Source organism: Priapulus caudatus, unplaced genomic scaffold (genome assembly GCF_000485595.1).
Source record: "Priapulus caudatus unplaced genomic scaffold, Priapulus_caudatus-5.0.1 Scaffold250, whole genome shotgun sequence".
In the NCBI taxonomy this organism is placed as follows: Eukaryota; Metazoa; Priapulida; class Priapulimorpha; order Priapulimorphida; family Priapulidae; genus Priapulus; species Priapulus caudatus.
The window spans coordinates 67,957-82,684 of NW_014577311.1; the positions used below are offsets into that span (position 1 = coordinate 67,957).

A 14,728-nucleotide genomic window follows, 5' to 3' on the forward strand; every position below is an offset into this window, starting at 1 on the left:
CAGTGATTCACGCGTTGCTGCTTGGTACTCATCCCGCGTCTCGTGGCTTCAGTGATTCACGCGTTGCTGCTTGGTACTCATCCCGCGTCTCATGGCTTCAGTGATTCACGCGTTGCTGCTTGGTACTCATCCCGCGTCTCATGGCTTCGGTGATTCACGCGTTGCTGCTTGTTCCTTCCTCGTCCCGCGTGGCTTCAGTGATTCATGCGTCATTGCTTCTTGCTCCTCATCCCACAGGACCGCATCCAGGTGCTGATCGACGAGGAGGAGAGAGAGAGGAAGCGGCGCGAGGACGAGAAGAAGCAGATGAGGCTGGACGCCGAGCGGGAGGAGAACGCGCGGCTGTCGCGCGAGCGCCGCATCAAGCTCCGCGAAGGTGAGCCGCGCCGGCGCCACCTACGTCGTCGCGTCTCCGCGCGCGCCGGTGCCACCTACGTCGTCGCGTTTCCGCGCGCGCCGGCAACCTCTCCCCAGTCTTGCGCGAGAAATTCTCAGACCTGCCAACCCTTACGATTTTTTCGTATTCTTTACTAATTCCAAGATGTTTTTACGAATGTACGATCAAACTGAAAAACTTATTTTTTCATTTACGATTTTTTACGACTTGAAAATGAATGTGTTTTTTACATTGTGAGCCGAGAAATATCTGGCGATTGTGGGCGCAGCCATATTGCATCACGCGTTCACATTGTTCTCGCGTGATCTAGAGTTAGTCCCATCATTCATTGCGTGCATAACATACAAACAAAATGGCCGCCGGCTGCAAGAAAAGAAAAGCCTTACTATTTTCATGAATCACAGGTTGGCAGGTCTGAATTCTTACTCTAACCGAAGCTCTAACAGAAGCTCAAGCTTCATCAAACGCTGGCGCGTACGATGTCCAGTGCACGAGCGCCACCTAGCGAAACCCCATGTCGTAACGTCGTTTTGTTTCAGAGAGGGCGCTGCGCGTACGCCTGCGGGAGCAGCGCGCAGCGTTGATCGCCGCCGGCCAAGAGATCCCGCCCGAGCTGCAGCATCCGGGGTTGCTAGGCGACGAGCGGGACGAGGAGCGGCCGCTCGATGACAAGGTGTACGTGAGCATGCAGCGCGTGCTGGAGGCAGTGCAGACGCACCGCGACGCGTGGCCCTTCACGGAGCCGATCACCGAGGCCATCGCGCCGGGGTACTTCGACATGATCGAGGTGAGGCCACAATTAAAAAAATCTTTGTTTGCCCTCACTCGACCCAGGCTGAAAAGTTTGGGTAGGTAGGTAGGCTTCTTTTTGAAGAGGTCTTTTTACAAATTCAGCATGGTGTCTACATGCTCGGGTGTGCTTGTGTGGAGATACCTTTTATGTTGAATGTTTGTTTTGCTTGGTACATATAATGTATTGCCTACAGATTTATATAATGTACAGTGATGTGGGGGCGGGGATGCCAGGAGGAGAGGGGTGCAGGGTGAGGAAGAGGGGAGGCACACAGGGTGGGGGCAGGGATGCCACGGGGATAGGGGTGAGCGTGCAGGGCGAGGAAGAGGGTGTGAGCATGTGGGGTGAGAGCTGGGAACATGTAGGGACAGGGACGGGGAAACAAGCCATACAAAAAGAAGATGAGGGTATGGTATGTGAGCGTGCGGGACATGAACGAGGTGTGCAGGGTAAGAGTGCGCAGAGTGAGAGACATAGTAGCAGCGAGCATTGCAGACGTGTAGTCCTTCACGATTGGTCGCTGAGTAAGCGCCACCTGTCAACCATCCTGCAAACCAATGGCACAAGCAGGGGTAGAAATTAGTTTGAAAATTTACAGGCCAGTCGGGCCTGTAGGTAAGGGATTTTACAGGCATGCAAGCTGGGGGTGGATTTTCTACTGGCCTGTCGGGCTTGCTAGTATTAGTAATCTCAGGCCCGAGTCTTAAAATACAGGCATCTTAGGATTTCGACCCATGACAAGGTAACGAAGATGAACAAAGTTGCTCGGGAAAATAACAACGTGTGACGGCAGCACTAGTGCAGCCACCACTGCTAATTTAGTGATTTAGTGCGCCGGCTGAGAGTTGTTTTTTTCGCGTTGGCAGGAGCCGATGGATTTTATGGCGATTGAGGAGAAGATGGAGGCGAGGGACTACACGAGCAAGCAAGAGTTCCTCGACGACTTCCAACTGATCTTCGACAACTGTCGGCAGTACAACGGCCCCGACAGCGGTAAGTTGGACCTATGCTATCCTGCTCCTATCCCAGTCCTATCCTGCTCCTATCCCAGTCTTATCCCGCTCCTAGCCCTGTCCTATCTCCTTCTTATCCCAGTCCTATCCTGTTCCTATCCTGGTGCTATCCCATTCTTATCCTGCTCCTATCTCAATCCTATCCCAGTCTTATCCCTGTTCTATCCTGCTTCTATCCCAGTCTTATCCTGCTCCTATCTCAATCCTATCCCAGTCTTATCCCTGTTCTATCCTGCTTCTATCCCAGTCTTATCCTGCTCCTATCTCAATCCTATCCCAGTCTTATCCCTGTTCTATCCTGCTTCTATCCCAGTCTTATCCTGCTCCTATCTCAATCCTATCCCAGTCTTATCCCTGTTCTATCCTGCTTCTATCCCAGTCTTATCCTGCTCCCATCCCAGTCTTATCCCGCTCCTATCTTGGTGCTATCCTGCTCCTATCCCAGTCCTATCCTGCTCCTATATGTCCCAGTCTTATCCCATGGGCATTCATCTGGTTGTCCAGCCTATTGCCGATTACATTATGTCTATAATGTTATTATCTGTAACACTAACATGCAGTACTTTATCATTCAGTACTTTACATTATCTGCTACATTATCATCTTGTTATAATTTATCAATTGTGTAATTGTATGTGATGTGTGTATGTTTTTGCCGGTGTGCGTCGTTGCCGTGTACTCGACGTCTCCCTATATGTGTTTCCGCGTGCGTCTTGCGTGCAGACTACTCGTGGATGGCGAAGAGTCTCGAGGTGGTGGTGCGCCGCGCCGCAAAGCGCCACCTACCGGAGGAGACGGAGAAGGCTGACAGCGACGACGAGTTCCAGATGGACGACCGTAAGGTGAACGTTCGCGCCTCGATCAGGCCGCAGCGACAGGCGACGAGCCGCGCTCTGAAGACCCTGTCAGCCATCACCAAGCAGATGGAACAGGTGCGTTGTCATGCTAACGGGGGTTAGGTCACGCTCGTAAGCCAGCTGGTAACAGCTGGAGGCAGATTTTAGGTTAATTACTAATTATTAAAACTATTATTAAAACCGATAATTAGAGTATGCGTTGTAAATATTAAGCGTTGTGGTAAAGGTGAGCATAAATTCGTATAAATCCTGACTAGAAATTGCGAGCCGTTATTCCCGAATCCGTCACGAATTTCTCTCGCCCGCACGCTTTGAATCGTAAACATCTGAACGTGCTTTCTCCCTCGGTCGCACAGGATTCGAGCGATGACTACGACGACGATGATGACGATGATGACGACGACGACGATGACAACGTCGGCGCTAGCGGCGGTGGCGGCGGCATGGGGAGCCGCACACGCTTCCTTGGCGAGCACACGTACAGCCAGCGCAACCCGATCAACCGCCGCCCGATCTACATGCAGCAGAGCGAGACCGCCGCCGCCGCCGCCGCCGCCGCCGCGATGCCCTACCGCAGTAAGATCCTGCTCGTCGACGAACGCGGAAACCCCGTCGGCTCTCGCGCCGCCGAGACGGATGAGGACGCGGCGCCGGTGAAACTTGCGAAGAAGCCGGCGCCATCTAGCATGCAGCAGCAGGTGGCGTCGCTGCTCGGCGGGAAGCTGGCGATCCCGCGCGGCGGTCAGGTGATGGTGCTGCCGACGGCCGAGCTGCAGGCGATGCTCGCGTCCGGAGCCGTCGCCACGACGACGGCCACGGGAGAGAAGGCGTCGCCGGCGACGGCGCGGGTGCTGCTGGAGGCGATCCGCACGGAGCGTGGCGCGCCCGGCAGCGTGGCGGCGCGGCCCATGACGCTGTCGTCGTCGCCGCTGCGGCAGCGTTTCCCGCCGTACGCGGCCGCGCGGCAGACCCCGCCGCCGCCGCCGCGGCCGCTCGTCCAGGTCGTCGTGCGGCCGCCCGCCACCCCGCCAACCATCGTCCAGTCACCGGGCGGCGTCCGCACGCTGCTGGCAACGATGGGGAGCGCGGCGACGTCGTCGCCAGGGGGCGCCAGCGTGCCACAGCAGCCGGTGTTCGTCATCAAGTCGCCGTCGGGTAAGATCGACGCGTCGAGTCTGCACGGGCTTAACCTGAAGGCGTTCCCGCAGGGAGCAAAGCTGGAGATCAATGGGCAGCACTATGTCATCCGCAGCCACCACCAGCAGGGGGCGCCGGCAGTGGCGGCGGCACGCGACGGCCAGCAGGGGGCGGCGACGGGAGCGCGCGCCGCCCCGATCGTGTACAACGCGAACCCGTGGAAGATGTCGCATCAGACCCGCCACCAGATTGCGACGCGGAAGCCGCAGGACGCCGGCGCCCCCCCTCCCGCTGTCGCCAAGTCGGAGCAGTCTGCCGGTGCAGCCCAGCAGGTGGCAGCAGCATCGCCGGCGAGCAACGCACCATCCGGGGAACAGGAGCGACTCAGCCTGCAGTACGTCATGTCGGCCGTACTGGACAACCACTCGGGGGCGCTGCAGGCTGCCAAGTCGACGAGCGAGGCGAGCGGCGTAATGGCGCCCCCTAGTGCACCGCCGCTGCAGGCGGCGAGCCAGACAGTGATTACCTCGATACAGACCGTGCCGTCTGCGTACTCCGTCGCCACGCACACGATGCCCGCCGCAACAGTGCTGACCCCTGGTGTCCAGAAGCTGGTCCGTGTCGTGTCGGCCGCCGGCGTTTCGCCGCAGACGCAGTTCGTCCAGGCGGTGGCGCCCCCTGGCGGGTGCATCCAGCAGCTGCTGACAGTCGGCGGCACGCAGTACTTGATTAACGCAAACATTCCAGACGGTGGTCAAGCGGCGAGCGCGCCCGTCATCTCGACAGGTGGCAGCACGGTGGTGGTGTACACGCAGGCAGGTGGCGTTGCAGCGTTGCCGCAGACGCTTGTGCTGCAGGGACAGGCGACGGGGACGGCACTGAACACCCCGCCCAACGTCGTCTACGCCCAGCCCACCATCGTTCACTCGCAACCCACCATCGTTCACTCGCAACCCACCATCGTTCACTCGCAACCCACCATCGTTCACTCGCAACCCACCGTCGTTCATGCACAACCCACCATCGTTCATGCACAACCCACCATCGTTCATGCACAACCCACCATCGTTCATGCACAACCCAGCATCATTCATGCACAACCCACCGTCGTTCATGCACAACCCAGCATCATTCATGGTCAACCTACGGTCGTTCACTCACAACCCACAGTTGTTCATGCACAACCCAGCATCATTCATGGTCAACCTACGGTCGTTCACTCACAACCCACAGTTGTTCATGCACAACCCAGCATCATTCATGGTCAACCTACGGTCGTTCACTCACAACCCACAGTTGTTCACGCGCAACCCAGCATCATTCATGGTCAACCTACGGTCGTTCACGCACAACCCACAGTTATTCATGCGCAGCCGGCCATCGTTCACGCACGGCCGAGCATTGTTCATGCGCAGCCGGCCATCGTTCACGCACGGCCGAGCATTGTTCATGCGCAGCCGAGCGTTGTTCATGCACAACCCACCATTGTTCAGCCATCGACGGCGATTCTGAACGCACAGTCTATGATCGTCAATGCTCATCCTCTGCAGCCGTCTGCTCAGCGCAATCTCTGGGAAGCCATCGGCGTGATGAAGCCCGCACCGCAGAAGACGCCCGTCGCCATGGCAACGAGCGAGGACGAGCAGACGTGGAAGGAGAGCAATGGCCACGTCGACGATACAGGCGACGACGACGCGGCGCCGCAGCCAGGGGGCGCCGCAGGCGTGATCAGCAACGGCGACGCGAATCTCTTGATGGTTACTCGCGAACAGAACTGCCAGTAGGGGGCGCTTGCGAAGAGGCATTCCGGAGATGCGATTCAGCGATCAACAGTGGCGATTTGTTATTCGCGGCCGGAGATTGACGAAGGAGTGAGAGCTTTGTGAATCGGAGCTAGCACCTCATGCGTTCTGTGCACACCCTGGCGCTTGTACGTTGCGTTATTTTTATGTATATAATATTGTCTCCAGTACACACTCGGAGGAAGGACGCCATTAGAGCGCGTATTCGGTTAGATCCTGTATTTTGTATATGTTATTTACCTGCGTCATCCTGTGCATGATAGAGCCCTGTATGCATCGGAGACGTTGAAGATGGAATAATAGTGGTGGACAGACACGATGTGAGAGAACGTGCCGTTATGTGTTTGTGTTATGTGTTTACTTGCGCCTTGCCGTTCCTCAGAGCTGACATATGAAGTGAATCCAAATATCCAATATCCTTGCGCTGGGACCCCCCTGTTCATTGAACCTAGCGGTTATCGAATACTGTATAAACTGTATATTTCGCGGTGGTTTAATTTTCGCGAATTTCGCGAACGCGTCACCGGCCGCGAAGATAACAACACGTGGATAATGCATACCGAATAATACCGAATAATTCATAATTCACCGACCGCGAAATTAACCATTTGCGAAATTGTTCGTCAAGTCTGAATTCGCGAAAATATCTGTATGCGAAAAATACGGCTTTAATATACAGTAGTCGCATTCCCTCCTGTTATCGCACACGTTCTTCTGACCCAGGCTTGTTGTGAGTCTTCTCTTTCCCTGACCTGCCTTTCCATGATCTTTCCTTCATCCACCTCTTTAGCTGTGAGCCCCTACACCTCTCCTTCCCTTTACTATGACTTGATTCTTCTCTATCCTATGTATGATATATGTATTGCTCTATCCTATGTATGCTATGTATGTATTATGTATGTATGAGATAGGTATGTTTTTCCTCCGAACTAAACGAAACGACAGTTTAATCCGACTTACTTTCCCAGGTTTTTTCTTCTGTTGTTAAATATCAATAGATTAGGCTGTGATTTGTATCGTGTAATTTTAATATTTTGCGCATATGTCTAAATGGAGCTTTATAATAACACAACTACGCATTTCTATAAATATTGCGTCATCTCATTTGCGTGCGTGCGTTCGTGCGTGCGGTTTATACAATGTAATGGTTTGTGTGTCTGTAACTCTGCAATGTACGCACACTTGCCACGCACGCCTCGCGCATGCGTGCGTGCGTAGGTAGCGTGCACTATGAATTTAACCAGTTGTATAGAACAAGTATCTGTCAAATGCGGAGGAATTCATAATTACCAATGACTGTTTGCACAACGGACGGGTGTAAAGTAGCAGGTAAGGCCTACGGCTACTAACGTAGCTGTAAATGTATATGTATGGTGAGATATGTGGTATGACTTGGTGTCTGATCAACTGTCTGCGAGCATCAATATAATAAATAATATATATATTATATTTTCAGACTCATGTAGGCCGGGTATTTTCACGCGGTAAAACAGCAGTGGTTGTTGTCAGCACTTAGTGTACCTCGTTAAATAAAACACATGTCCTTGTGGCGTCCGAGACATGGCCGCGGTTCATAGTGAAAACGGTATTTTAGTTGAAGAGAGCGGAGGCAAATGGTCTGCGGTTCATAGGAACGACAGTCCGTGTATTCAACTACACGGTAGTTTTGCATTTTTGGAGGTGTGCTTCTATTTAATTTCCTACACTTTCCTTCCCCAGCGTACTGGAAAAAGAGAGACAGAGATGTGTGTTACCATATCAGTGCCTGAATACACATATAACAGGCGCGAATGATCAGGGTTAAAGTGTAGGTGACGCGTGCGCGCAGCAACCAACGTCGGTGTGTGTGTAATTCACATTTGTTGGAATTATCAGTGTGCTACTGCATGATCAATAAATCGGTATTAAACATTAGTCAATGGTGTTTTCTCGTGGCGCCTGATGTTTTTTATCCAGACAGTCGTCGCAGCGAAAGTGGTCTGTGCGTGCGAGCTCGAACAGTAAAAAACTTAAAAATAGTCCGTATAATCATATTTTGTGCTTTGGGGTGAAAAAAGTTGAGGCTGAAATCAGCCATTTGCCGCATGGCTAACTGCACCGTGGCAACTGATGCCCGTGCGGCATATAGCTATCCGCGAGAGGGGAGGAAAATACTGAGGGGAAGGAGTGAGACGGGAGGAGGAGAAAAAGGAGAAACGAAATGCAGTGTAGGGACGGAAGGCCGAGGAGATGCATTTTTGTCACGATATGTGCACACGCATGCGCAGTCACACGCGCATACATAACGTTACGTACGGCGCAGCACGCAGCGGGAGCGGGGATACTGGCAGCGACAGGCTAATGATGCAAATATTCTTCGATATAGCTTACTTTTCCCTCGGCCTTCGCGCCGCTCCACGGCCTCTCCCTCTACGTGATTCTCGTCACCTCTCTTCCTCTCTGCTTCTTCTGTCAGTCTGTCTTCTCTCCTCTCTCTCTCTCTTTCTGTCAGCGTCTCTCTCTCTCTCTCCTCATCTCTCGTCTCTCTCTCTCATCGCATGTTCTCTTTTTCTCAGAGCGCAATATATATATATAGTAAGTATATATATATATACTCGCCCTCTCTTCGTTCTTAATATCTCCTCAACTACATACTCCCCTCATCGCCCATGACCAGGCAAAGGCATGGGAAAAGCTTTTGGGCAGGTAAATGGCGCGTATTTCAGCGAAACTTTTTTCAACACCCCGCGCAATAAAAGGAATTACGCCTATAATACCCGCGCACGCGTTGTTAATAGGTGTGGTTTGTGTGACTGTAAAAACGCGTATTATAGGCCGTAATAATGCAATATTTGTGCTTGGGGGGGGGGTGAAAAAGTTGAGGCTGAAACACCAGCCGCATACTTCTGAATAAAAATATCAGCCGTGCTAACAGAGTCGTAGGCGAATACATTTGAAAGGGGGATCACTTATTCCGCGACGAGAATATATACATGGATAGATGTTACCATAATAATATATGATAGAAAGGACATATAATAGATATATATAGATAGAAGAATACCAGATATTGGAATCAAAAGGTATTAATTGGTATTTCTGTTTTTCGTGATGGTTTCATAGTATGGTAGCATTATATGCTAGGTACTCAGTACATGTTCGCGCCAAAAGTGTGATTATTTTTCGGAACTTTTAAAGGATCATCTTTTTTTCAAGCACAATCTGTGACTAAGTAGTTTTAGACATTTAGAGTCATCATGAAATATATACCCTAGATTCATAGTATAAAATAAAAAATAGTTGTTTTACTTATTCAATGAAAGCAAATATCGCTTTCTCTATAAATTCTTGCTATAATATGTAGTACTTGTTGGAGCTGGTGCCAAATAAAGATCTTCCTTAGCCTCCAACCTATGGAAGAAACCATTAGGGCCATATCTCCTGTCAAATTTTACCAAAAATAATAACAAATAACAAAGGCCATAATATAAATTTAATGACAAAAATTCAACAGAACAGTAATCTCTAAAACTATTAGTTGATTCCCCTTTTTAGTCATGGGTGGCAATGGGCATGCTGACCATCGATAATAATTTGTAAATTTATTACTCAGTGCTATATTGACATATAGACTGCGATGGTGTGGAGGACGCGGTCCTAGCGATATGCTACACTATGCAAGAGGCTACACCATAGACACGGGAGCACAGCTGAACCATGGGTCTTCAAACCCTTAGTTCGTTCCGTGGCCGTCACCAACACAAAGAATCTCAAACAACAAGTAAGAAGTTCAAGCAGTGTTTATTAACTATAGTACAACATATAGTGTAGATCATATATGCAGGTGTAGTCTTTTCCATGTGTGCATAATTGATATGTGTATAGATGTCTTGTAAGAAGCAGGCTGAATACGAGTGAATCGAGAAACAATCCATGAATAGGGGAAGCGGCAGTTTAATACTAGAGATGCCTTCTGAGAATTTGTTTTATAAAAGGGGTGGTTCGTATTACACGTGTGATCAATGTTTATTCTATTCGTAAATGAATATAACACATTTTCACCATCGATAGAATGATCAAGGTCTTGTAGCAAACGAAATAGGGAGACAGGGTTTGAACTCCATCTGGATGCATCATCTGCATAAATTAGGGAGAATATCATCTGTCATATGTGATAATGCTAAGACGAACTGCAGAGATTCATATTAACAACTTGCGTCCTTCGTGCTAAAAGACAGAAAATGAAGAACACAAACCCTATAACAAGATGAATATTTTAAAATCGCAAAAACCTGATATTTTTCACATATACACCGTTTATACATGCCTGTCAGCTACATTCTCATTTGCATTATTATTAAAGGGTCATTTAATCTCCATCGTCCCATAAACTAAAGCCGCTCAGTCTATCCATGTCATGAACGTTCTGCTCAAGGCCACAAGCCCCTATCGGTGCTCAGACTCTCCACCTCTTCTTCACAAGCTTCTTACGTTGTTATTCTTGCCCTCTTTGCCGCTGGCCGCTGAGTGAGAAACAAAACCAAATATGAATAATCGTTTCGACATCACGGTATCCACATGTGGCAGCTATCGTCTTATATTTACACGGTTCGTCACACGCCCCTTCATACTCTGGCGCTTGCCGCTGGAGGAACTGCGCGAAGCCGAAACGCGCTTTGCACATCGTCCGTATCAGATAACCGGCTTCAGCACATGCCGCACTTGCCCCGAAGTCTTCTTGCAACACCAGCCATCCTTTTTCTGTGCACACCTTTCTCCTGTAATGAAAGAAGCCGTGAAGTAGAATAATGGTAGTGATAAGGGTGGAGGCGTTCCCTCCAGATGCAAGGAAGCCTAGATGATTTGATAAGCCCACGTATGGGCAGCACTGACAGGTATAAGACAACATTGGTTAGTTACACATGGACAACAACCGATTGTCAGCTACATATGGAGCAACATTGGTCAGGCTAGCATATGGACAACATTGTCAGCTAATAGGAAACATGTTAGCTAATCATATGGACAAACATTGGTTAGCTAACACATGGACAACATTGTTTAGCTAACATACGGACAACAACATTGTAGGCTATATGGACAACATTGGTTAGTTACACATGGACAACAACATTGGTCAGCACATATGGACAACATAGTCAGCTACATAGGACAACAATTGGTTAGGCTACAATAGGACAACACAACATTTGGTTAGCTACATATGGACAACATTGTTAGCTACATATGACAACATTGGTCAGCTAACATAATGGACAACATTGTAGGCTTACATATGGCACAATATTGGTCAGCTACATATGGAATCAAGACAACAATTGTTAGCTACATATGGACAACATAGGTCCAGCTACCATATGGACAACATGGTTATGCTACATATGGACAACATATGGTCCAGCTACATATGGAACAACATTGGCTATGCTACATATGGCAACATGGTTAGCTAACAGCATGGACAAATTGGTTTAGCTAGCATAGAGGACAACATGGGTTAGCTAGCATATTGCAAACATGTGAGGTTAGCTAATATCGGACAACATGGGTAGCTACATTATGGCAACATGGTAGCTACGATTGGACATTGGGTTTAGGCTAAGGCATATGGACGACACATGGTCAGCTACAATGGACAACATTGGTCCTACATATGGACTACCATTGGTTACTACGATATGGACAACAACATTGGTTAGCTCCATATGGACAACATTGGTTAGCTACATAATGGAGCAAAACATTTGTTAGCTACATATGGAACAACATTGGTTTTGTCTACATATGGACAGCATTGTCAGCTAACATATGGACAACATTATCACTACATATGGCAAACATTGGTTAGCTACAATGGACAACATTGGTCAGCTACATATGACCAACTTGGTTAGCTAGCATATGGACAACAACATTGGTTAGCCCTACATATGACAACATTGGTTTAGCTACATAGTGGACAACAACACAATTGGTTAGCTACATATGGAACATACATGGTCATGCTACATATGGACAGACTGTCAGCACACTATGGACAACCATTGGTTAGCTTACATATGGGACATTGGTTAGCTTCCATACTGGACAACATTGGTCAGCTACATATGGACAACATTGGTCGAGGCTACACATATGGACAACATTGGTCAGCTACATATGGACAACATTGGTTAGCTAAACATATGGACATTGTTAGCCTACATATGGACAAACATTGGTCAGCTACATATGGACAACATTTGGTTAGGCTACATATGGACAACATATGGTTAGCTACATATGGACCAACATTGGTTAGCTAGCATATGGCACAACATGTTAGCTACATAGGAACACATTGGTCAGCTACAATATGGACCACATTGGTTAGCTACTATGGACACATTGTTAGCTACATAATGGACAACATTGGTCAGCTACATATGGCACCCGCATTGGTTAGCTAGCAATTGGACAAACATTGTCAGCTACATATGGACAACATTGGTTAGGCTACATATGGACAACATTGGTTCAGCTACATAAATGGACAACATTGGTCAGCTACATATGGACAACAAATGGTTAGCTACATATGGACAACATGGGTAGCTACGAATGGACAACAACATTGTTACTACATAGTGGCAACATGGGTTAGCCTTACGCATGGACATTGGTTAGCTACGTATGGACAACATCGTGTCAGCTACCATATGGACAAACTACATTGGTAGCTACATTATGGACAACATTGGTCAGGCTACATATGGCACAACATTTGGTCAGCTACAGTACTGACAACATTGTTAGCTAGCATATGGACAACATTGGTTAGGCTTACACATGCGACAACATTGGTTAGCTAACATATGGAACAAGCATTCGGTTAGCTACATATGGACAACATCTGTAGCTACACATGAGAACATTGGTTAGGCTAGCCATATGGCTAAACATTGGTTAGCTACATATGGACAACATTGTTAGGCTACATATGACAACATTGTTACTCATATGGACAACATTTGGTTAGCTACAATGACAGAACATGTTAGCTACAGCATGGACAACATTGGCGTTAGCTAACATATGGACAACATGGTTAAAGCTAGCCGCATGGACACAACTGTTAGTCTACACATGGACAATCATGGTTAGTCTAGGGCCATGGACAACATGAGGTTAGCTACATATGGACACAACAGTGGGTTAGCTACCCATTGACACACGGGTTAGCTACACATGCTAACATGGTTAGCTATCACATGGCAACATTGTTACTACCACATGACAACATTGGTTAGCGTACATAATGGCAAACATGGTAGCTACATATGGACAACATTGGTTAGCATAATATTGGACAACATTGTCAGGGCTACATATGGACGAACATGGTTAGGCTACATATGAAACACAATGGGTATAGCTAACACATGGCAACATGGTTAGGCTACACTGCAACATGTGTTAGCTACACATGGACAACATTGGTTAGCTACATAGGACAACATGGGTAGCTAGCCCAGGACAACCACATGGTTAGCTACACATGGACAACATTGGTTAGCTACACATGGACAACATTGGTCAGCTATGTAAATGTTTTTAATTCCTTGGCTACCTTGTTGTCATTGCGGCTGACAATTGCTTGAACCTCTGGTGCCTGAATATCACACAGCTGGTAAAACATCTGTCTAAACGGTGGCAGAACATTCGGTATGAATGTATATGTTGAAGTGATTTTCTCCAGTTCTTCCCGCGTGCCCGCTGTTGATGTAGAGGCCACTGCAGCATCACCCACTCCAAGGTCATCAGCCTGTAGATACAGAAATATCAGGATGCCATCATGTTTAATTGATTTGATTTTTGATAATACTGATTTGAAACACCAGATTGTTAGCTTGTTACACGAATACGAATTAAAAATATTTTAACCTAGGAAATGTACAATTAAGTACCACATTGTCTCAGAACGGAATAAAAGAGCTATCAACCGTGCACAGTGAAACAGTGGATGAACGTACCTGTATTAGTGCTACCTGTGCCTGGGTCTTAGAAACTGTTGTTGGCTTCTGATAGCAAAATGTACCACGTTTACTGGAGATAGGCATGCGATCAACAGACACTGAAACAAAATATAGGTACATTAAGTAATGTCTACCCTTGAAAAATCGTAAACATCACCTGTAATTAGCAGATTTAAAAAATCGCCTACCTAAATTGCTAAAACACCTTCCCATTACTTATGCATCACTTACAGAATAAAACACGGAAATATATCAATTATTGTTAACTAGTCTTGTTATTAAATAGCACTTACTTTGCCGAACTCTGAAGTCTAGCGTTTGATACTTCTTAGCAGTCGGATCTTTACGCGGATCGTAGCCTATTCTCACCCACAGGGAGCGCCACGGTCCAGTCAGGAAATAATAAGCGAATAGAGGCAAGATGGTTTTCAGCCTTGAGTTGTCAATATTCAGGTTCCCAACTATTGCATTCTTCGACCACACAGGTCTCTCTTCAAAGAGCTGTAAAGCCAAAATACTTAAACTAAGCAAGCATATACGATTCATTCAGTTTGTTTGTTTGTTTGTTCGGTTACTTTATTTTATACTGGACTCAAGGGTTTTAAATCCACATGAGTAGAAACCCACTCCAGGAATCTGGCTCGGTCCAGTTTTTGGCAGTTCTTATTGCACAATTTATTGAAGCAGATTTTTTACGACTGTATGCCCTTACTA

At 47.9% G+C, this 14,728-nt stretch overlaps 4 protein-coding genes across 4 annotated transcripts in view; 2 read left to right on the forward strand and 2 right to left on the reverse strand.

The window, feature by feature from the left end:
• The window catches only part of LOC106808035 (transcriptional activator SPT7-like), a 10,994-nt gene extending 6,745 nt beyond the window's left edge, over window positions 1–4,249 (forward strand). Inside the window, exons 5-10 of the mRNA XM_014810584.1 lie at window positions 238–376; window positions 937–1,184; window positions 2,057–2,183; window positions 2,927–3,135; window positions 3,417–4,190; window positions 4,235–4,249. Of these exons, the coding sequence (XP_014666070.1) occupies window positions 238–376; window positions 937–1,184; window positions 2,057–2,183; window positions 2,927–3,135; window positions 3,417–4,190; window positions 4,235–4,249 (1,512 nt within the window). The remainder of the gene's footprint in view (window positions 1–237; window positions 377–936; window positions 1,185–2,056; window positions 2,184–2,926; window positions 3,136–3,416; window positions 4,191–4,234) is intronic.
• A 131-nt stretch (window positions 4,250–4,380) lies between these two features.
• On the forward strand, window positions 4,381–6,834 carry LOC106808045. Its single transcript, XM_014810600.1, has 2 exons — window positions 4,381–5,445; window positions 5,551–6,834. Exons 1-2 carry the CDS (start codon window positions 4,422–4,424, stop codon window positions 5,979–5,981), a joined length of 1,455 nt encoding a protein of 484 aa, XP_014666086.1. The 5' UTR covers window positions 4,381–4,421; the 3' UTR covers window positions 5,982–6,834.
• Window positions 6,835–13,578: 6,744 nt separating this feature from the next.
• LOC106808036 (general transcription factor 3C polypeptide 5-like) overlaps window positions 13,579–14,728 on the reverse strand; it is a 1,245-nt gene continuing 95 nt past the window's right edge. Inside the window, exons 2-4 of the mRNA XM_014810585.1 lie at window positions 14,308–14,515; window positions 14,012–14,112; window positions 13,579–13,803 (exon numbers count right to left, since the gene is read on the reverse strand). Coding sequence (XP_014666071.1) covers window positions 13,579–13,803; window positions 14,012–14,112; window positions 14,308–14,515 — 534 coding nt within the window. The remainder of the gene's footprint in view (window positions 13,804–14,011; window positions 14,113–14,307; window positions 14,516–14,728) is intronic.
• The window catches only part of LOC106808049 (general transcription factor 3C polypeptide 5-like), a 16,865-nt gene continuing 15,749 nt past the window's right edge, over window positions 13,613–14,728 (reverse strand). Inside the window, exons 4-6 of the mRNA XM_014810605.1 lie at window positions 14,308–14,515; window positions 14,012–14,112; window positions 13,613–13,803 (exon numbers count right to left, since the gene is read on the reverse strand). The gene's annotated coding sequence lies outside the window, so the exon portion shown is untranslated. The remainder of the gene's footprint in view (window positions 13,804–14,011; window positions 14,113–14,307; window positions 14,516–14,728) is intronic.

What these genes read in the sequence shown, in the direction of transcription:
- LOC106808045 (XM_014810600.1), top strand. Translation starts at nt 4,422, where the DNA reads ATGTCGCATCAGACCCGCCACCAGATTGCGACGCGGAAGCCGCAGGAC. An exon ending in CACAGTTGTTCATGCACAAC is followed by an intron (nt 5,446 to 5,550) that starts CCAGCATCATTC and finishes TTCACGCACAAC; the next exon opens with CCACAGTTATTCATGCGCAG.